Source organism: Acipenser ruthenus, chromosome 11 (assembly GCF_902713425.1).
Source record: "Acipenser ruthenus chromosome 11, fAciRut3.2 maternal haplotype, whole genome shotgun sequence".
NCBI lineage: Eukaryota > Metazoa > Chordata > Actinopteri > Acipenseriformes > Acipenseridae > Acipenser > Acipenser ruthenus.
This window is the reverse complement of record NC_081199.1, coordinates 43,411,775-43,434,826: the sequence shown is the minus strand read 5'-3', so window position 1 is coordinate 43,434,826 and position 23,052 is coordinate 43,411,775. Positions and strand designations below refer to the sequence as shown.

The 23,052-nt window shown below is 44.3% G+C and overlaps 2 protein-coding genes across 12 annotated transcripts in view; one reads left to right on the top strand and one right to left on the bottom strand.

The window, feature by feature from the left end:
* The first annotated feature begins 633 nt into the window (after positions 1-633).
* si:dkey-3d4.3 (rab9 effector protein with kelch motifs) lies at positions 634-9,282 on the top strand. Of its 3 annotated transcripts, none has more exons than XM_059034085.1 (8): positions 634-754; positions 1,633-1,822; positions 4,130-4,212; positions 4,673-4,751; positions 4,833-4,879; positions 5,760-5,880; positions 7,458-7,644; positions 7,788-9,282. In XM_059034085.1, exons 2-8 carry the CDS (start codon positions 1,660-1,662, stop codon positions 9,010-9,012), a joined length of 1,905 nt encoding a protein of 634 aa, XP_058890068.1. In that variant the 5' UTR covers positions 634-754; positions 1,633-1,659; the 3' UTR covers positions 9,013-9,282. The 3 variants fall into 3 exon arrangements, with proteins under 3 accessions (XP_058890068.1, XP_058890067.1, XP_058890069.1); XM_059034084.1 differs by having other exon boundaries at positions 639-754; positions 1,605-1,822; XM_059034086.1 differs by having other exon boundaries at positions 642-754; positions 1,636-1,822.
* Positions 9,283-9,419: 137 nt separating this feature from the next.
* LOC117426633 (band 4.1-like protein 5) overlaps positions 9,420-23,052 on the bottom strand; it is a 37,925-nt gene continuing 24,292 nt past the window's right edge. For 6 of the 9 annotated variants that reach the window (XM_059034077.1, XM_059034076.1, XM_059034075.1 and 3 more), the window contains exons 17-26: positions 19,469-19,638; positions 18,983-19,083; positions 18,146-18,274; positions 16,763-16,827; positions 14,634-14,747; positions 12,975-13,071; positions 12,597-12,674; positions 12,406-12,456; positions 11,823-11,956; positions 9,420-11,432 (exon numbers count right to left, since the gene is read on the bottom strand). In XM_059034077.1, the coding sequence (XP_058890060.1) occupies positions 11,366-11,432; positions 11,823-11,956; positions 12,406-12,456; positions 12,597-12,674; positions 12,975-13,071; positions 14,634-14,747; positions 16,763-16,827; positions 18,146-18,274; positions 18,983-19,083; positions 19,469-19,638 (1,006 nt within the window). In that variant the 3' untranslated portion in view covers positions 9,420-11,365. Of the gene's footprint in view, positions 11,433-11,822; positions 11,957-12,405; positions 12,457-12,596; positions 12,736-12,974; positions 13,072-14,633; positions 14,748-16,762; positions 16,828-18,145; positions 18,275-18,982; positions 19,084-19,468; positions 19,639-23,052 lie in introns of those variants that run through there. The other 3 variants (XM_059034079.1, XM_059034083.1, XM_059034082.1) reach the window with 2 other exon arrangements.

The window sequence follows — 23,052 nt, the reverse complement described above, 5'->3', positions numbered from 1 at the left end:
CACGTGACGTAATGTTGCCTGGTAACGCCTCCAAACAATCTAGTGCGGTACCACTGTTCCAATCAGAATACTGTAATACAATCGCCAGTTGTGTTACTATACCAAAGCTTTTTAAAAATGTTTTGGAAGGCAATACAAATACAGGTTTGGTGTTTTTTTTTAATATATGGTATTCCTGTGTTCTTTGCCCAGTAATATTTCGAAAGCACGAGAGAAATATAGGCAAGACCTTTGCCAGTCCAAAACGTGGAGGTCTGTACTTTTTTTGTCCTCTCCCTGTTATTTTCTTTTTCTTTAACTATATTGCTATGGTAACTGACTCTCATTTTGTTAACCGCAAGTCTACATGTAATGTATCAAACTACATATATAGCTTGTGTTCTGATTTGGCACTTAACGTGTTAAACTGACACTCCGTTTCCAATTGCTACTACTGTTAACGCAGCATAATATTCAGTTTGCAATTAAAATGATAAACTTGGTGGGTAAACTAAAGAGGACTGGCGGTATGTGTAATAATTAAGCCCGATTTAACTTTAAAAAAAAAAAAAAAAAAAAACAGCCTGTGTGTAGCATTCAGCCCAGCAGAGGGAGATTGTTAAGTTTGGTTGTTAACTGTGAAAACTCCCCATGTCCCCTCCCTTACTCCCCCAGCTGGACTGGCCAGTCAGCGGATCCCGGCGACTGATGATACACACATGGGGCTAACGGGATAATTACATTGCTACTTCGACAAACTAAAGCCATACGCACTGTAAGTATTATTTATTTAAGTGTGTTTTCAGGAATATTACGCACATTTCTTAGGCTAGCTATCGCATTCTGTACCGAGGAATAAATAACAAGTCACAAAATCACTTAACTAAGCAAACTGTCCAAGGCTGTGCGGAACTGAAAACGGTCTGTGCTGTACTAGATTGGGCCGGTTTTGGAGAGGATTCTGGGTGTTCCAGTAGTGAATCTGGATTAAGAGCAGAACGTTTTCATTTGAGAAAATATGTTTTTTATATAAATAAATAAATAAATAATAAAACGAGACAAACAGACCACACCGGAAAACACATATTGATATGGGTACTGTTACGTCAGATCTGCTTTTATATCAACAAAGTGAAACTCTTTTCTAGTTAACTTGAACTTTAATTTAATTTGCAGGAATGGTAAGGAAGTGACATGCTAGTGTAGTATTGGTATTGAGCAATGCGATTCGACAGTAACGGGTTTGCCTGCTTCTTGTTTGTTCACTTTGCCGTCCATCGAGACCTGGCAGCCCTGGCTAGAATGAATGTGGCCACATGTGTGCCTGCAGCATAGCGGTAAACTCTACACACACACACACACACACGGGCATGGCGATAAAACACTCCGCAAATAAATACATCACGTCTACAGTGCTCTTTGTTCTGCATGCCTCGTTCATATAGTAGCAATTCAGACAGCTTCTTCAGAGTCCATATATTATTTCCGGGTACATTGCATAATTGGTTGACGATGACTCTGTCTCTGATATGATATTGATAACATTAATTTAAAATATTAATTTAAAAATACACGCAAATGTTGACCTTTTAAGTGACTGCACCCCCGCCCCGCCCCCGCAACAGGTTGGTTTCATGTTTTTGTGGATCACAGCAGTATGTTCAAGAAGCCATCAGGAAAATGAGGAGCCAGACCGGGAGGTGTTTGTGGAGCTGCATTCCTCAAAGCGAGCCTGCTCCGCGTGATCGACACAAGCACGCCTGCTGCACACACGGGAATAGTGTCTATCTGTTTGGGGGTCGAGAAACAAATGTGCAGAATGACTTTTGGAGGTACAATGTTGGTAAGTGTTGGGTACTGTGTAGGGAGACCATATGACTCCAAGTTCACTGGGACAGTTCAGGCCTTTAAACGTGCACCCCAGTGTGTTCTGGTAAGTGTAGTCGGTCCTGCTGTTCTTGAGCCCATCAGCGCTCCGTTCGGCCCATCAAGGCTCCATTCAGGAGGCTTGGTGGTCCAGTGGTTAAAGAAAGGGGCTTGTTAGTTTGTGAGTTTCCCAGTTCAATCCCAGCTCAGCCACTGGTGTGACCTTAAGCGACTTGGGTGCGTTCCTAAACCACCAAGTAGCTTAACCTCCTTGTGCTCCATCCTTCAGATGAATTCACCCCCTGGTCTCCAAGGTACTTAATAATACTACTACTACTACTAATAATAATAAAAGAAAAGAAACGAGTGAAAAGGTACCCAAGACAGGTATACTGTACCAGAATGCATTGCGATGAGTTGAAAAGCCTGCACAGGTATACTGTACCAGAATGCATTGCGATGAGAGGTGAAAAGCCTGCACAGGTATACTGTACCAGAATGCAGTGCGATGAGAGTTGAAAAGCCCACACAGGTATACTGTACCAGAATGCATTGCGATGAGAGGTGAAAAGCCTGCACAGGTATACTGTACCAGAATGCAGTGTGATGAGAGGTGAAAAGCCCACACAGGTATACTGTACCAGAATGCATTGCGATGAGAGTTGAAAAGCCCGCACAGGTATACTGTACCAGAATGCATTGCGATGAGAGTTGAAAAGCCCGCACAGGTATACTGTACCAGAATGCATTGCAATGAGAGGTGAAAAGCCCGCACAGGTATACTGTACCAGAATGCATTGCAATGAGAGGTGAAAAGCCTGCACAGGTATACTGTACCAGAATGCATTGCAATGAGAGGTGAAAAGCCCGCACAAGTATACTGTACCAGAATGCATTGCGATGAGAGGTGAAAAGCCTGCACTGTCCCAGTGAACATGGAGTCATGTGGTCACCCAATAATTTCATAGGGAGTGGGCTTTTTAATGGGTTTTAATTGACCTTGCTTTATCAACCTGTTTTGGGTTGTTTAAGATACTGGGTACCTCTTGTGCAGTAAGTATTACTTATTGCTCTCAAAATATAGATATATATATATATATATATATTATATATATATATAAAATATACACACACAGTATATAAACAAGCCTGCTGTTGTCTCGTTTGTTTTAACTCACTTTGCATGTTGCTAAATAAATGTATTGATTAAATCAACCAATAACAGTCTTTATTATGTTCCTTCCAGCAAGTCATTCTTTTTTTTCCCCACTTAAGGTTGCAATTACAGTGCTCCCTCGCTATAACGCGGGTCTCGGGACACACACAATATGAGCGTTATAACTGAAGAGCGTTATAAACGGGGGAGGGGGTGGGGGGCGCCGCAGGACACATAACACACGTCTGACTGAAATAACTCCCTCTCTATAATGCACATATAGTGAAGCAAAAATGTAACTTTCCATGAATAAAGCACCATGTAATCAACGCTATATATTTTTACAAAAAAAAAAAAAAGGTAATATTCCCACTCGTGGATCATTTTAATCAGCAGTTTTTAAACTAGAAATAGCCTGGCTAAACGGCGGTCGGGAGTTCAGTTCGAAGCGACAGACAAGCAAACCAAGTGCGAGAAGGAGAGCGGGTCGGACGAGGGGAAGAGGGAAGGGGCTCGCCCCAGGTTCAGCTGTCGGAGCGGGGTGGAAGCGTCTCGTCTTGTCTCCCGGAGAAAGCCGCAGCTCCTCCCGCAGGAAAAAAAGTAAACACATTAGGAAAGATAACCACGTAAAAGGCCTATTATTTATTTAGTTCTAAAACGAATGCTGAATAAGATGTCTGTGTTATAAAGTGCCAGCGCAGCTTTTCTTCAGTTCAGATACTGTATCAAAAGGGAGACACACAAACAGAAGTATTAGACTGAGAAGTTGAACACTGGTACTGTATTTACTGTAGAAATATTGCATGACTCACTAGTATAGGGAATTGGGGAACATGCTGACATGCTGTTACATCCGAGGCGCGTTATAACCGAGCGCTTTATAGCGAGGGAGCACTGTAATCTGCTCCTAGTGGCTGATCAGTTAATAACAGTGACATCAGCGTAAGACTGAGCTTGCGCGTTAGATGAATAGTAAGAACTGTATGTTTTGCAGTACGTGTCCAGCCCTTGCTTTTCCAAGGGATTCATGTGCTGAGATGCCAGCTGAGATGTCATTACAAGGTGTAATGTTCAAGTGAACTCGGGTGACATTAACTCCCACGGCGGTGTGTGGCGTCTCTCTTACAGTCTCCAACGAGTGGCATGAGCTGGACTGCAACACAGACGGGGCCCCAGAGGAGCTGGAGGAGCACACAATGGAGGCACATCAGGTAAGACTGACTCCGGAAACCAAGCGCAAGTGTACAGGGATGGAAATGAGACTCCCATTGCACAGCAGTGACACCCACTCCAGGTTTTACTATGAGCTTGATTTAGTCAAGTATAAGCAGGAATGGATCACAGAGAGGATGAGAGAGGGTAAATCCACCTGCTGATGTATCCCATCCCTGCGTCCTGGTTTCCAGTGCTCAGTGACTTGTGTCTCTGTACGTCTCTATTGCTATAAACTACAGCCTGTAATCCTGCCAGGCGCCCTCTGCTGTAAACAGCTATGGGACACCTCTACTACGCTTTTGCCCCAGTACAAAGTTTGCACCGTTTGTGCACCTCTTAACTGTAAATACTGGAAACATCCCATTAATAGTTGTCATGTTCCATTCAGTGACAGGCTTGATGAGGCGTCACCTACAGTACAATACACAATTCTGAGAAGAACCCCTTTTATTTCAGGGGGTCTTGTACGTCTTCGGAGGGATGTTGGACTCTGCTTACAGCGATGGGAAGACACCCCTTTGGATGTATGCTATAGGTAAGAGATACAGTGCAGGAGACAGGGGCTTCAGTGAAGCCATTCTTTACAAGGCACTCATCTTCCTGTCTTCACTTCCAGATACAGAGGAATGGGTGCACTGGCAGAGGACAGCTAACAATGCTGGGGTAAGACAGGACTCCAGTGAAGAGTGTATAACAGTAAAATCAGTCACGTGTCCGACTACAGTGGGTGGATAAATGAATCCTGTTTTAAATACCATTATACACAGCTGTAAGAATAATTTTGGAGATTCAGCTTTTATTAGGGAGCTCCCCTAAATCCCTTGTTTAGAAAGAAAGGGTATTAATGCTTGTGACAGAGTAGCCGTCTGCCGTGTGGGTGCGTGCATTTGCTGCTGAGTGACAGGCAGGAGATCAAGACGGAGGGTGAAGTTGATACGCCCCACCGGCAAACAGGATTTATTTACATATCAACACACTGACCAGCTCACGTGACACTACCAGCAATGGCAGGGCACAGAGTATATACAACACAGTGTACAAAAAACTTTAAGATCTACAATCTCTGAACTAATCTTCTCTGTTCAATAATAAACTAACGTTGCTGAAGAGATTGATCATGGTGTATAAATGGTTAGGGCAGATACACGATGGATTACTGTAATATAATTTAGGCAACGTCTCCTGTCTTTGAATATAGACTGACAGTCACTGGTAAAACAGGCCTTTTATAGGAAGCACCGTGATAAAAGCTAACATAGTAAAAGCACAGCAAAGTGTAATAAAGCACAGTGAAAACATGGTAAAGAAGAGAGAGGTACAGTAAAGCATATTCAAAAACAGGGAAAATGCATAGTATAACAATGTAAAAACCACAGTAAAACTGCAAAAATACTGTGAAACGTGTACAAGGGCAGGACTTCTGCAATGTTGGGAACATGCTCCCTATAGACACGGTTTACTTTTTTTTTTTTTTTTTTTTAAACTTTTGGAAAATGAAGGACCATTTCTTATTTTGATTTTGTAATTATTGTTTTTATTTCAGAGGCCAGTTCCGATAAACAGGAAAGGGCACAGTGCGGTTATCTGGGATTCTGCTATGCACGTTTACGGTGGGTACATCGACATGAAGGGATCTTCCCAGGAATTCTGGACTTTCCATTTTGGTGAGTACAGTATATCTTCTTTACATCCCCACGAGACACGTGTAGGAGGCTGTACTCTCACACCCCCGCGAGACACGTGGAGGGGGCTGTACTCTCACACCCCCACGAGACACGTGGAGGGGGCTGTACTCTCACACCCCCACGAGACACGTGGAGGGGGCTGTACTCTCACACCCCCACGAGACACGTGGAGGGGGCTGTACTCTCACACCCCCACGAGACACGTGGAGGGGGCTGTACTCTCACACCCCCATGAGACACATGGAGGGGGCTGTACTCTCACACCCCCGCGAGACACGTGGAGGGGGCTGTACTCTCACACCCCCATGAGACACGTGGAGGGGGCTGTACTCTCACACCCCCGCGAGACACGTGGAGGGGGCTGTACTCTCACACCCCCATGAGACACATGGAGGGGGCTGTATTCTCACACCCCCACGAGACACGTGGAGGGGGCTGTACTCTCACACCCCCAATCCCTGTGGAATGGAGCAGCCCATCCACTCTAATTCACTCACACCTAGTTTGCTGTTTTTCAGTATTTAATTCCTCTCGACGAGTGCAGACTCCACTTTTCCCTTGTCATTGGCTTGGGAAGGAATGTAGACATGAAATATGTTGGCAAATAAGCCGACTGCTTGCCTTTTACTTTATTTTACTTATTTGCACAAGTTCCCTGTGTTTATTCAAACCACACTGTTACTCAAGTTAACATATTGGACTTATTCCATTAGTAAACTCTTCTTATACTTGCAATAAAAGTCAAGCAGATAAGAAATTATAAATCAAATACTGAGGTGAGTAGAGTCTGGTGTAGCAGTTTCAATACACAACCATGGTACAATTGTTAACTGTCTGCCACCCAAAAACATAAAAAAAATATTGAACTTAAAAATGTTTTGTACTGAAGAGTGACCGAATGGCTCACCTGGTAGAAGCAAAGCAGCGTTGTGTGCAGGGTGAGTCATACAGCACAGGTTCACGTCCTGGCTGTGTGAAGTAGGGTGGTCTTCACTGGGGACTCTGAAGGAAGCGTCCCCATTGGCTCTGGCGCTCCTGTGGGTTAGGGAGGCAAAACCAACATAGACTGTTTCTCCTCATTGCGCTACAGCGAACCACTCTGAGCTCAAAAGGCAGACACCGGCAGGGCTGGCCTTTGTCCTCCAGAGGTCGGTGGCTCGCTGACATCCTCTCGAGTTCCTGGGTGAAAAAGGAAGCTGGCTTGGTCATGGGATCAGAGGATACTCGCTGAACCGTCAGGTCTCCTGAGCCATGTGGGGAATTGCTGCAGTGAGGGGGAAGAATAATAATGGGACACTAAAAAAAAAAAAAAAGTTTTGTACTGGAACAATTCCTCTGTTTTTTAGGATGTAGAATCAACTTGCTATCACTGTACCACACTGTAGAGCAGATATATTAACAGCAGATATCTATTTAGAAAAGAAGACCTTGAGAAAGATTTATAGTTGCAAAGTTTCCTTTAGCATTTCTGAATTGAACACAGAGTGTTTGTAGAGTTCTGGATGTCTTTCTTTAAGCAGTTCCCAGTCTCTAAATGCACTGGATGTGTTTTGTAGACTCCCAGGAATGGTCGTTGCCGGCCCCCTCGTCCTGTGATGCTGGCCCGGGGCCTCGTCACGGCCACTCTGCCACGGTGTACAAGAGTGCCATGTTCCTGTATGGAGGGCTGATGGGTCTCCGGGAGCAGAGCGACTTCTGGAAATGGAATTTCTGCAGCCAGTCCTGGGCCTGCATCAAAACACTGTGAGTCTGCTGGTGCACAGCGCGGTGGAGTCCACACTAATATACTGTGTGTGTGTGTGTGTGTGTGTATATATATATAATATTGAGTCTGCTGGTGCATAGTGGAATCACCACTAATATACTGGTTGCGTTTTCTTCAAAAGGTCCGGGCCATCCAAGCTGATTGGGCACTCTGCCGTTGTGTATAATGACTGCATGCTTCTATTCGGGGGAGGAGAGACCCAGAATTTCCCTAAAAACATCTTGTGGAAGTTCAGCTTCACCTCGCTGAGCTGGGAGAAACTGGGAACCTCAACAGGCACTGTGCCTCCTTCCAAAATTTACCACTGCTGTGCAGGACTGGGGCCCAGCTTCCAACCGCAGAGCAGCAGAGACTGCTTGCCCCAGGGGAGTCCCACCAGTCACGAGAGAAACTGCCCCAAATACAGGCCTTTCAAAAACAGATGCTCCCCAGCTTCCAGCTGTGTGGCACCCAAGTGTCCCCAGGAGGGGATTGAAATGCAAACCTTCTTCATTCAGAGTGACAGGGAACCCCAAGGGGGCAGGGAGAAAGACGCACTCCTTCACAGCCCTGTACAGATGGAGAGCTGCATCGCTGACCGCATTTCCTGCGAAGGACCCCCTCCCCAGGACTCTTTCATTAGCTATCTAGAGGCAGAGGACAGTATGGCGGCCTGTCTTCCAGATTCACTGCTGGTAATCGGAGGGAAACCCTGGTGCAACCAGACCTCCGTTTCCATTTGGCAAATGACACTGAGCGATGTTCAGAAGCACGGACGGAGGGCGGACTCTCCAGGTGGAAATGCAATGACTCTGAGCGATGTTCAGAAGCACGGGCGGAGGGCAGACTCTCCAGGTGGAAATGCAATGACTCTGAGCGATGTTCAGAAGCACGGGCGGAGGGCGGACTCTCCAGGTGGAAATGCAATGACTCTGAGCGATGTTCAGAAGCACGGGCGGAGGGCGGACTCTCCAGGTGGAAATGCAATGACTCTGAGCGATGTTCAGAAGCACGGGCGGAGGGCAGACTCTCCAGGTGGAAATGTAATGACTCTGAGCGATGTTCAGAAGCACGGGCGGAGGGCAGACTCTCCAGGTGGAAATGCAATGACTCTGAGCGATGTTCAGAAGCACGGGCGGAGGGCAGACTCTCCAGGTGGAAATGCAATGACTCTGAGCGATGTTCAGAAGCACGGGCGGAGGGCAGACTCTCCAGGTGGAAATGCAATGACTCTGAGCGATGTTCAGAAGCACGGGCGGAGGGAGGACTCTCCAGGTGGAAATGCAATGACTCTGAGCGATGTTCAGAAGCACGGGCGGAAGGCAGACTTTGCAGGTGTAGATGCAGCTTCCAGTCAATGCATCTGATGCCAGCGAGGATGCCGTTCACCTGTTCAATTAGCACAGCCAGGCTGGGATACAGCTGACCACAGCAACTTCAGGCCTTTTACATTTGTAATATTTGCTTTTTCATTCCCCCTCCCCGAAGAAAATTTTGTTTAAAACTTGTTTGTGTTGCATGATATTTTGAGGTGCTTTTGCATAGCCCGCCAGTCTCTCCTCTGGTTTCCCCATCCATTAATAGCAAAGCATCTAATCTCAACACCTGTCCCAGTTTACTCCACTTGTGAATGCATGATGCTGTATTTATAATTGAAGGCACTGCGGGATCATCCCAGCAATACAATCTGTGTTACGACCACCTGAAATAGATGTGCACCTGCTCCTTCCAGCCAGGTAAACACTGCTTTCAACACCCAAACACAAAATGCAACTCTGGTAAATGTTTTAATTATTTGAAGAAATAGCTTCAGGTGCACGACAAGAATCTTTACCAATGTACATACGAAATATAGAAATCAGTGCAGTGCCTTCCAATACAGGTTTTTACATCTACGCAACACTGTGAAATATACAAAGTGAAACAGAGTACTTTTATAAAAATAATAAAAATCACAGCTCAAGAGCTACAGCGAATTGCACTTACATGGGCAGACAGTGCTATAAACTCAGCGTGCACAGTGTGGCTGTTCAGTACGATATGCACCTCAGTGTATACAGTAGATTTATACATTTCTATAATACTAATACAAAAACATTGCTATACTTTTACACCTTCTGATACTTATTAAGCAGACCTTAACCCTTTGAAGTACAAGGGACATGCGTCCCACAAATAAAAATGATGCAGACTTTCTTATTTTGCAATGAGGTGTGTGTAACAGGGTTTAAAATTTACTGACAGGTTGGATCTGGTCATCTGAATTGTCAATTCCTCGTGATACCTGAGTCACTCAGACTCATCTTAAATAGATGTGTACCTTAAGGGGTTAAACTATGCTGTAGCTGTGCAGTCATCAATAACCAATAATAAAAGGAAGAGTGAACGCTCAGCATGAAAGGTTCTTGAGAGAGCAGACGAGAGAGCGAGACTCACTTCTCTGTTTGAGAAGCATCATTCAGAAGAATACAATTTCAAGTATTTATAATGAATACTTTTTTTTCTTCCTATACACAGTGTAAGGACCATGTGGTTTTGTCACCTCACACAGTGTGCATATACTAAACCACCGATAAATCTGCATGTTGCAGCAATATGAAAATGTCCATTCACATCAGCACATTGAAACACAATGGCACTGCTGCAGTTCAAGATGCTCATTAGAATCAGGATCATGTTTAAAACCAAGATACTCTGCTTAATGAAAACCACTTTGATATAAAACAAACAAAAAAAAAAAAACACACAATAACTGCAAGAGCGAGCCTTCTGCCCAAATCACTGGATTCCTACCTGAAGGTTACTGTTTTTAAAACACACACACTCTGCACCTGTATCCCAGACTACTAAAACTCAACAAGATCATCTTTAATGGGAACTGTATCAGCACAACTCAGACATTTGGAATGACTTAAGCTCAGTAAACATTTCTAATCAGAGGGAATCCCTGGAGTTCACAAACTAAACCTTAGTCAGTGAGATTAGCAACAATCTCCCAGACATTTAACACGTCTTTAGGTGCCAGACAATACCTCATTCAGACACATCACGTTCTTACTGTAGCTTCAAAATACCCCCTCATTTCTGCTAGAGACACCCCACATACCAGCATCTGTATAAAACTACCTGTGAACATTCAATAGGATTTCAAGGAACACGAACACCATCTCATTGTGGTGTCCAAGGTCTCTCTGCTGTTGTGTAAACATCACTACATGGCTGGGATCAAATCTGCTGCCATTACCAGTAGACTAGATAAATACACAGAACACCTAAAACATGTCATGAAATAACAATCAATAACCTTCTAGAATCTACTTGAAACTGCAGCTCTGCGACACGTTGAGGAATGTGAATGAGGGTTAAGAACAAGGCTTTCACACAGGGCTAAAGACAACAATCAGAAACTGGGCTTGGTCCTACTGTCAGTGTAATGTACATGAGGTCCAGTACAGCACAGCACAGCACACAGCCAGGCTTTGCATGGTCAGAGTACACCGCTGCCCCTCTCCCACATCAGCAATGCCCTGTCTGGGTCAAGTAGCTGACAAAGTAGGAATCATTTATCCCTCCCCCACTAGTATTGGTAGATCAACATAGATAAAATTAAAAATGAGAAATATATTATTCCAGTTGTGGTACTGTACTCCAGTTTTAGTTTTGTTAAGGAGAGACAGCATGTGGAGGAATCGTCCAATAGAGAAAAGGGGCGTGTCCTCCTCAGAGTTCCGTGGTCAGCAGGCGCTTGGGCTTCGTCACATCTTCCTTCTCTTGATTGTTCACGATGCTTTAGGGCCAAAAAAACACACACAACCAGCATTAGGGGAATCCACACAGTGGGATAGTCCAGATAAACTATTCGGTTTTACAATGTCTCTCACACACTGTTTGAAAAATCGAATTGACTATCGCAAATGCTACAGCACACCAATTCTGTCTAGTGCCTACAGCCATGCTGCTCTGTACAGTAGCTAATTTGGTTGTTAAGTGTTTATTGTCAATTTTCAGACTCCTATTGCAAAGCAAATTTCACCCATTCCAGGTTTTACTATGAGCTTCATTAGCCACAGTGTACAGGTAACAAGCTCAGGTGCGTCATATTAAACTCATGGTAAAACCAGGAAATCGCTATGCAGTTGGAGTCTTATTTCTGATTGTGTTATAACAGCAATAATACCTTGTAGCAATCCCTGCAGGCCTCCGACTCACTGATGATGCTGCAGTCAGGCCGAGAGACTCCGGATTCAGCTGCACTCTCTCTGTGGGGGGAGTGGCATCACTTTCTACAAGGCCATTGGTAAACACTCCACTCTGCAGTGATGGAAGAGAATACAGCAGAACAGCTGAGTGACTAGCGAGAAGAACAGAGATAGAGGAGAATGCAGCAGAACAGCTGTGTGACTAGCAGAACAGAGAGATAGAGGAGAATACAGCAGAACACTTCAGTTAAAACAGAGAGATCACTGGGTGTCTCAAGGAGTCTGCTGTGGCACAAAAAGTTTTAAATTTAGAAATTAACAGTATGTACACAACTGGAAGATATTTTAAAATGTCATGCAAAATGTTACCACCCCAAAACAAGAGGCAAAGAAACTTATTTTTCCCTCTCGCGTATTAACATTGTGTACATCAGTGTGAGCAGGATTCACAGCCGTACATTTGCATGTTCTCTTCCCAGTCCTTCCGTAAATGCTGTGCCACTGTACACCACTGCAGCAGCCATAGTGCTGACCGCTGAGGAAACAGTTTGTGTCACTTACTGTACTTGCTGGCACAATCCACCTGGGAGTCATTACTGGCTTGGTCTGAGTCTTTGAGGGAGAGAAAAAAAAAAAAAAAAAAGAAGTGGATTCAAAATAAGTTTGAAATTGCAGTTGCTGTTCAGTATACGAGCCCCAGGAGTAAGGCATTCAATTTTCCCCAACTATTAACTCCAAAAATGTTGGCTTACCAATGGCGTGGCATCGGTAAAATCGATCAGATTCTCAGTTAGAGATGACATCAGACTGTCCAGTTCCTCCGTTTTACTCTGTGTGAAAAACACACACCATGAAGAAAGGCACCCGACCAGTACTGCGGTAAGAGCAAACCTGCACAAAAGACTTACAAGTTATCCAGTGATGTTAGCTCAAAGCTACAGGAGAATCATTAAAAAACTAAAAGAAGCAGAACTCATAACAATTAGGAAGCAAGGGAAAATTACAACTAAAAAAGAAAAAGAATCATGCTTGCACGGCATCTAAAAGCTAGTGAACCTTTAATTGTTTTGCATGAATGGGTTCTTATTGGATTGTAAAGTCACACACAACACAAGATCTGAAGTGAATACCTTTAAGCCCACGGTGGCATCTTTGTCTGGTTCTGCAGAGAAAGCTGTGGCTGGAGAAAGGTGATCTTCAGAGAGGGGCACAGGCTGGACTTCATCACTGGGGAGGAAGAACAAAACAAAGCAGAGCAGCTGTAACTAACTGCAACAGGGAGACCCAGGAAATAGGGTTGGTACCAGTAAAGGAGACCCATTATATTTCAATAGGGTTGGTACCAGTAAAGGAGACCCATTATATTTCAATAGGGTTGCTACCAGTAAAGGAGACCCATTATATTTCAATAGGGTTGCTACCAGTAAAGGAGACCCATTATATTTCAATAAGGTTGGTACCAGTAAAGGAGACCCATTATATTTCAATAGGGTTGCTACCAGTAAAGGAGACCCATTATATTTCAATAAGGTTGGTACCAGTAAAGGAGACCCATTATATTTCAATAGGGTTGGTACCAGTAAAGGAGACCCATTATATTTCAATAGGGTTGCTACCAGTAAAGGAGACCCATTATATTTCAATAAGGTTGGTACCAGTAAAGGAGACCCATTATATTTCAATAGGGTTGGTACCAGTAAAGGAGACCCATTATATTTCAGCCAGTTCTGAAGTGTCAGGTTATCACAATCCGGTATTCATAAACAAGAAAGACTAAGGCATGACAGTCTCACAACATCTCAAACCAGTCTGTAGATAAGCAGAGATTCCCAGGGAGAGTACTATGATTTCTACACTTCCTCTTAACACTAACACGCATTGCACAATCCATACAGCAGAAACACAAACGCACTAAACATACTGGGGGAATAGCAATCAATCCATGCCATCTGCAAAGATTACTTTGTTAAAAGAAAGAAAAAAAATGTAATTGTTGATGAAAGCTTGCTCAGATTCAAGCTGCATTGACACAAGCGTGACTGATATGGAGGAGTGGTGACTCCTTGTGGTTAGATAAGGCCATTGCAAGCCACAAAATATTTAATTTATGGCTAGTTCTTTCAAATATTTTTAAAAACGAGCAAATGTAAATTGACAACCGTTATCACGGAGCACTTACCAGTAAACGTAAATTAAACATACTTATAAATGTAAGAATGGATACATATAGGGGAGTTGTGAAAGGAAATATCAAAATCTGGTTTTGAATGTGAAAAGATGTATGACAAGTCATGGCAGGCAGGTAATCTACCAGAACCAATTCCACACCTCTCCAGCTATTGAGCAGTGGTTAACAAGAGGTCACGGTGAAAAAGCAACATCTTGCGGCAGTGTGTACATTACATTGTCAATACACAGTATATGGGTTTCCCTCATTAGCTACAGTCAGGAATGCCCTGGATAAAAGGAACAGGTGGCATCCCTAATCTCTCTGTCCCTGTTTCCAGCAGAGTGCATCGTGAGCTCCATGCCAGGACACAGCATGCAACACAGCTCTGCAGAGTGAGGGATTACATGTTAATCTTTAAAAAAAGCACAAAAACAAAAAAACAAAATGCTATATTTTAAATATTTATTTGAAAAAATAAAATAAACTAAATAAAAAAAAAAACATGTTTTTTTTGTTTTAAAGGCCATTAGGGTTTACAACAGATTTGTGTCACTTTTTACATCTGCTATTATATTTTTTTCCATAAAATGTTAACCTCAATGATCCCTGACGCGGTTACCTGGGCGTGACCGTGGTTCTAAGAAGGTCCCTGGAGTCCTGCCGCTCCGGTCTCACTGGTACCGATGGTGGGGAGACAGAGCTGCTCCCTGTCCTTCCGAACAGAACCATATTCCTGTGAGAAGAGATCCCCGATTAATACCACGCACACACACAGAACCAGATCACAGCCCTGACACCCAGCTGTGTTACAGATTGATTAATACCACGCACATACACAGAACCAGATCACAGCCCTGACACCCAGCTGTGTTACAGATTGATTAATACCACGTGCACATACACAGAACCAGATCACAGCCCTGACACCCAGCTGTGTTACAGATTGATTAATACCACGCACACACACAGAACCAGATCACAGCCCTGACACCCAGCTGTGTTACAGATTGATTAATACCACGCACACACACAGAACCAGATCACAGCCCTGACACCCAGCTGTGTTACAGATTGATTAATACCACGCACACACACAGAACCAGATCACAGCCCTGACACCCAGCTGTGTTACAGATTGATTAATACCACGCACACACACAGAACCAGATCACAGCCCTGACACCCAGCTGTGTTACAGATTGATTAATACCACGCACACACACAGAACCAGATCACAGCCCTGACACCCAGCTGTGTTACAGATTGATTAATACCACGCACATACACAGAACCAGATCACAGCCCTGACACCCAGCTGTGTTACAGATTGATTAATACCTCACACACAGAACCAGATCACAGCCCTGACACCCAGCTGTGTTACAGATTGATTAATACCACGTGCACATACACAGAACCAGATCACAGCCCTGACACCCAGCTGTGTTACAGATTGATTAATACCACGCACACACACAGAACCAGATCACAGCCCTGACACCCAGCTGTGTTACAGATTGATTAATACCACGCACACACACAGAACCAGATCACAGCCCTGACACCCAGCTGTGTTACAGATTGATTAATACCACGCACACACACAGAACCAGATCACAGCCCTGACACCCAGCTGTGTTACAGATTGATTAATACCACGCACACACACAGAACCAGATCACAGCCCTGACACCCAGCTGTGTTACAGATTGATTAATACCACGCACATACACAGAACCAGATCACAGCCCTGACACCCAGCTGTGTTACAGATTGATTAATACCTCACACACACACAGAACCAGATCACAGCCCTGACACCCAGCTGTGTTACAGATTGATTAATACCACGCACACACACAGAACCAGATCACAGCCCTGACACCCAGCTGTGTTACAGATTGATTAATACCTCACACACACACAGAACCAGATCACAGCCCTGACACCCAGCTGTGTTACAGATTGATTAATACCACGCACACACACAGAACCAGATCACAGCCCTGACACCCAGCTGTGTTACAGATTGATTAATACCACGCACACACACAGAACCAGATCACAGCCCTGACACCCAGCTGTGTTACAGATTGATTAATACCACGCACACACACAGAACCAGATCACAGCCCTGACACCCAGCTGTGTTACAGATTGATTAATACCACGCACACACACAGAACCAGATCACAGCCCTGACACCCAGCTGTGTTACAGATTGATTAATACCACGCACACACACAGAACCAGATCACAGCCCTGACACCCAGCTGTGTTACAGATTGATTAATACCTCACACACACACAGAACCAGATCACAGCCCTGACACCCAGATGTGTTACAGATTGATTAATACCACGCACACACACAGAACCAGATCACAGCCCTGACACCCAGCTGTGTTACAGATTGATTAATACCTCACACACACACAGAACCAGATCACAGCCCTGACACCCAGATGTGTTACAGATTGCTGCATTTCATTATGCTGAACCATTCCACTGCTTTACTATTTCATTGGATTTCTTTTTGGTTACACAATGAGTCACTCCAATTCCAATTCCAATTCCATTTTCAAGTCCTCTAATTCAGGAATTAGAATTGGAATTCCTTTGAAGGAATTGGAACTGGTTTAAAGGGAATGGTAATTGGTATTGATTTTAAAAAGGCATTTGAATTGACCCCAGCCCTGATTGCAGAGTTGATCTCATTTTACGTTGTGGTTTGTTTTCACAGCGTACCTGGAGACTGCTTCCTGAAGGTTGCAGTTTTTGTCCCCCGTCACCAGAGTGTCCTCTCTCGTTACCTGACACAACAAATAAAATAAAAACAATTTACAATCACATCATCATCATCATCATCTGTAACTCCACAGCACTGCCTCCCAGAACACACCGCAGACACCAAGCGAAACAATACAGCACTGCCTCCCAGAACACACCGCAGACACCAAGCGAAACAATACAGCACTGCCTCCCAGAACACACCGCAGACACCAAGCGAAACAATACAGCACTGCCTCCCAGAACACACCGCAGACACCAAGCGAAACAATACAGCACTGCCACCCAGAACACACCGCAGACACCAAGCGAAACAATACAGCACTGCCTCCCAGAACACACCGCAGACACCAAGCGAAACAATACAGCACTGCCACCCAGAACACACCGCAGACACCAAGCGAAACAATACAGCACTGCCTCCCAGAACACACCGCAGACACCAAGCAAAACAATACAGCACTGCCACCCAGAACACACCGTAGACACCAAGCAAAACAATACAGCACTGCCACCCAGAACACACCGCGGGCACCAAGCGCAACAATACAGCACTGCCACCCAGAACACACTGCGGGCACCAAGCGAAACAATACAGCACTGCCACCCAGAACACACTGCGGGCACCAAGCAAAACAATACAGCACTGCCTCCCAGAACACACCGCAGACACCAAGCGAAACAATACAGCACTGCCACCCAGAACACACCGCAGACACCAAGCGAAACAATGGCCTTCGCCAAACTATTTCATCCCATTTTATAATTGTTATAAGACTGCAGCAGGTAAATCCGAATGAAGGCAGGCATGGTCACTGACTAAGAGAGGAAATCAAAGGTGAACCCCAACGTCTCTTATCACTCTTGGGTACCAGTGGGCTTCAGGATACCGGTTTCACACTCTGACACAATACAATACAATACAATACAATACAATTCTCATTTCTGTAGCATCACAAGGATCCTAAACACCCCCCCTGCACCACACTCACAACATACGCAAGCACCAGTGCAGAACATGCTAAATATAGTTCCTCCTGCTTTTTGTTCACATCCTTATAAAAGTTTACCACAGTCATGCATGCTTCTACTATACCATAGCTTACCATTTATTTTACTATGCTTTACCATACCTCTATGTGCTTTACAATGCTTACCTATATTTGATTACACTTTACTATGGAACATTTTTATACTGGCAAATTGCAAAACAGGCTTAATAAAAAAAAGGCATGAAAATGAAACTGCTGCGCTGTTCTTTGGCATTCAGACACCTCGATAGAGTGTGCATTACATCTCCTGCAGGGAGCCCTGGATCCCTCTTCACCTGTGGGGTCTTACCTTTAAGGCTGCCTCTGCCTGTGCTTTCAGGATGTTGCTCTTCAGCTCCTCCGGGGGGCGACTCGGAGCCACAGCGGGGCTGCTGGTCACATTGTTCAGGGACTTCTCTATTAGCTTAACCACCTCCTCCTGGAAGAGATGGATCACAAATCCAGCCAAGTCTGCCAGTCCCAGGCAAGCCTGTGGCTCACGAGCAGCATACGAATGTCATCAATCCAGTAAGAGCACGTGGGAAACGTTCAGATAAAACTAGACGTTCTGATAACGGGCAGACAGTCGTGGAAAACACTGGAGGACACGGGGGGCAGGGATTGTAATGTGTTGTTTTGGGGGGCTGCAGTATTTACAGGGATTGTAATGTGTTGTTTTGGGGGGGCTGCAGTATTTACAGGGATTGTAATGTGTTGTTTTGGGGGGCTGCAGTATTTAAAGGGATTGTAATGTGTTGTTTTGGGGGGCTGCAGTATTTACAGGGATTGTAATGTGTTGTTTTGGGGGGGCTGCAGTATTTACAGGGATTGTAATGTGTTGTTTTGGGGGGCTGTAGTATTTACAGGGAATCATCTTTCTAAATCTTTCTACAATCGTGCTTACATGTCAAGTGATGTTCAATGGGAGCCCCTGGTGATCTTACCCCAGCCTCTCAAGATGTGATCTACCCTGCAATACCCACTGCTCAGGATCCGACCTGCTGGACCTCACAATGCTGCCAGTGCAGCGGGCAGTGCTGTGCGATGCCCTGCCGTTACAGATCCTGCCCGATGTCGACGAGATGAGGTTAAAAGCTTTAAAACCACGACTACATGCCCAGCCTCCGCCCGTCACACAATCACGTACCCGATTGTTCATATTGACATTGATATTGGACCTGGGAGCAGCAGACTCAGCAATGCTCTCGATCTCTAACCGCTTCCTTTGCGTTGCGGAATCTTCATACGCTGGAAGAGAACAGCATGGTGTAAGAATTACAGTAACTGCAGGTCGTACCCTAACCCTAACGCACTTTATTTATTTATTTATTTATTTATTTAAGTGAAATCAGTTGTTTTGACACCACTTCAATGTGGTGATGTGGTCTTGGAAGATATATATTTTTTTAACTTTCACTCTGTGTGCGTCTGTGGGGGGGGGGGGGTGAGTGGGAAAGGAGTTGGGAGAGAATAGAAGAGAAAGTTCTCTTACCGCTCAAAGCCCATTCTCTTCTGCGTTTTCATTGGACCCTGAAGCATTCTGTGTGTGTGTGTGTGTGTGTGTGTGTCTCTGTGTGTGGGGGGGTGGGGGGGGGGGTGGAGTGGGAGAGAATAGAAGAGAAAGTTCTCTTGCCGCTCAAAGCCTTCTCTTCTGCGTTTTCATTGGACCCTGAAGCAGCCGTGCTGGGGCCCTCCTCTTCAGGCATGCCTGCCGTTGTCATGGTAACGGGCACCCGAATGACCTCTTCAATGCGAGTCTCCAACAGGTCCTGGCTGTCTAGCAAATCAGCAATCAGGGGCAAGCTGCAGAGAGACAGGCTTGCACACAGGATTCACAAGGAAGCGCATTTCAAATGCACAAAGGGGCCCTACATATTATGAACTATGTAGGAATACTAAAAGAAACTTGGTAGACATTCTCACATTGACAAACATTTGAACACAGAGTCTCCGAACGTATTCCATGACTAACAGAAGTCACCGAGAAACACTGTGACTAACAGAAGGCACTGAGAAAGACTGCGACTAACAGAAGGCATTGTGAAAGCCTTCCACTAGGACCTTACAGGCTTCTTGTAGCATTACTACATGTAGCTTTAACTTTGCAGCCTGCACCTTGAAATGATTTTCATAGTGTGCTCAAGAACTCCAGGATCCAACCCACACTGTGGACTACTGCTTCCACAGCAATTACTTCATACGTATTCAAGTTACATGTATATCCATGGGTGAAATTTACCTTGCTCGATGGTCAGCGAAATGTCATTAAAAAGGTTAAAATGAGTTCTGTCACAATATACAAGTTTTATTATTATTATTATTATTATTATTATTATTAGTGGGGCTTATACCTGCAAGGGTATAGCTGTTAAATCTGCATGAATGATTGTTTTATGTATTCATCTAATAAACATAATTAACTTGAATATTGTTTGTTTTTTTGTTAAATTATTACAAAAACAAATCTAGAACCCCAGCAATGAGCAGCATGCTGTGTGTGTGTGTGTGTGTGTGTGTGTGTGTGTGTTTTGCGCACTGGGTTCTGCAGCAGGCTGTGCGTGTGTTTTGCGTACTGGGTTCTGCAGCAGGCTGTGTGTGTGTTTTGCGTACTGGGTTCTGCAGCAGGCTGTGCGTGTGTTTTGCGCACTGGGTTCTGCAGCAGGCTGTGTGTGTGTTTTGTGCACTTGGCTCGGCACAGGCTGTGTGTGTGTTTTGCGCACTTGGCTCGGCACAGGCTGTGTGTGTTTCGCACATTCGCTCTCATTGCCTCTGCTGGTGCTCTCGCTGCTGTTTGGATCATTAGATATTTAAGAAACAAATCCAAATCCGATGCTGTTGGATTATTTGTGCCACTAGCTAACTGATTAACACAGTCTCCCAGGTTTTGTTTGCAGGTTGTCAGAATTTGCAGTAAATTAAAAAGGTACAGTCCTGCCAACCTTCTCGTATGACACATTTGACTTACCTGGGAATCATGTGTGACCAGAGCCAATGCCCACATCACGCTGTTCCAGCTCTGTGCATGGATCTTCAATACACGTTGGCATGATTACACAGTGTACAGGCAGAATAATACAGAAAGATTCCACAGCACGCAGATCAACAGCATTCATGCTACATGCAGAGTCTGGACTCTGAAGCTCAGAGCAGTTTCAATCCCAGGTGCTGTGGTCATTGGGGAGGCTATGTGCTTGTAGTGCTGGAAATGCTCAGCAGGGGGCGATAGGGTTTGCGCAGTCACATGTGAAGCATTCTGAGCATTTAATCATGTAAATGAATACAGTTTTAACTCTGTAGAACAAAACAAAACCATACCAGCTCATACAGTTGTTAACTATACACCTAACGATCTGTACCACATGCAATAATAATAATAATAATAATAATAATAATAATAATAATAATAAATAATAACCATCTAGCAGCTTGCAAACACCATGAATATCAATGCCTCCTTTGTGAGACTGCTGAACTCTCCCAGCCCTGCGCACATCTCTCAATCAATGATCACCTCACCAAGTGACAGGAGGATCCGAGCTCCACATCTCTCAATCACTGATCATCTCACGAGTGACAGGAGGATCCGAGCTCCACATCTCTCAATCACTGATCACCTCACGAGTGACAGGAGGATCCGAGCTCCACATCTCTCAATCACTGATCACCTCACGAGTGACAGGAGGATCCGAGCTCCACATCTCTCAATCACTGATCACCTCACCAAGTGACAGGAGGATCCGAGCTCCACATCTCTCAATCACTGATCACCTCACGAGTGACAGGAGGATCCGAGCTCCACATCTCTCAATCACTGATCACCTCACCGAGTGACAGGATCGGAGGTCCACACGTGGAACACAATTGATGAGCATCTTTAACACCTGGGATTAACACCAGACATCTGATTGAACTCTGCTTTGCTGGCGAATTCATTATACTGTACCCTATTAAATTCAAGTCACTTCTGTAACGCTTTCAAAGGCACGTTCCGTACTTGAGACAAAGTTTGGAGAAATTTAACGTTCATTAAGCTCGAATTATGTTTCTTGAGAGCTACTTAACCAGGTAAAACTTTCAAACACAACATCTGAATAGCATTTTCCAATTAAAGTTAAATACATTTTCTAGTTTCACAGATAACTTAATTCACTCCAATTTCACTGTGGCCATTGTATTATTCCCCTGGAACTCCACAGGAATATCTACTATTCTAGAGAACACTGAATGAATTTGCAGGTGTTATTCTAAAGTGTAGCCCACAATTGTAATCTGAATTGTTGCTCAAGAATTGATCAGATTGATGCAAGGTGTGACATTGTCTTGGTCTATCTGCCTAGATTATTTGCAACCAAAAATAACATGAAACAAATCATTATCATAAAATAAAAAATAAAAAACTGACCAGCAAGTAAAATGTGTAATGTTTCTACTTAAAAAAAAAAAAAGACTTATTAAAAAAGGCACAATTCATAATACAAGAAAAAAAAAAAAAAGACTCAAATTAAAGATCACTTGAAAAAACAATTCATTGGATTGGAGTCAATTAAAAAATCCATCGATTGATTTCTAAAATATATTCTACTTCTATAGACAACTATTTACAAATTGTTAATTCGTTTTTTTTTTTTTTTTAAATCTACAATTGAGAAAAGAAGTTACTGCACATACGAACAAATGAAACCCTTACATAGATTTCCACACAATGAAAAACAAACACACAACAAAACCCCAAACTACATCCCAAAGCCTGTGAATAGTGTGAGAGTTCTGGAATGCCCAGAGATGTCTTTCAGAGAGGAGTTCCTTTTACCTGTGCTGCCCTTCCTCTACCCTCTCATCACACACTTTACTGTCTGATAACCTTTAAACCCAGCTGGCCTGAAAAAGCTGTTCAAAACCTCAGTCTCTCTAGGCATGAAATACAAAGCACACTGTTTTTTTTCTCATAAACCGATGGATCCAGTATTGTTCCCCGAGCTCACAGACACACGCAGCGGTAGGCTCTGGCTGGGCTGTGGCTCTCACGAGAGGAGCTGCCGTCAGTGAAAGGGAGGCCTGGATGGGGGGGTGAGGTCATGGTTAGCTCGGGAAGGAGGGAGGTGCAGGGAGGTGAGAGGTACAGGAATACAGTAAGACAGGTCAGAGGAGACCTTGAAGGGGGAAGAATGTATTGAAGGAGGGACACAGCATGTTCCTTTAACAGACTACAACAGAAAG

Coding starts and splice junctions, on each gene's coding strand:
- si:dkey-3d4.3 (XM_059034085.1), top strand. CDS start 1,660: ATGAGGAGCCAGACCGGGAGGTGTTTGTGGAGCTGCATTCCTCAAAGC. Junction 4,752..4,832: donor CCTTTGGATGTATGCTATAG/GTAAGAGATACA, acceptor CTTCACTTCCAG/ATACAGAGGAATGGGTGCAC. Junction 4,880..5,759: donor GGACAGCTAACAATGCTGGG/GTAAGACAGGAC, acceptor TTTTTATTTCAG/AGGCCAGTTCCGATAAACAG.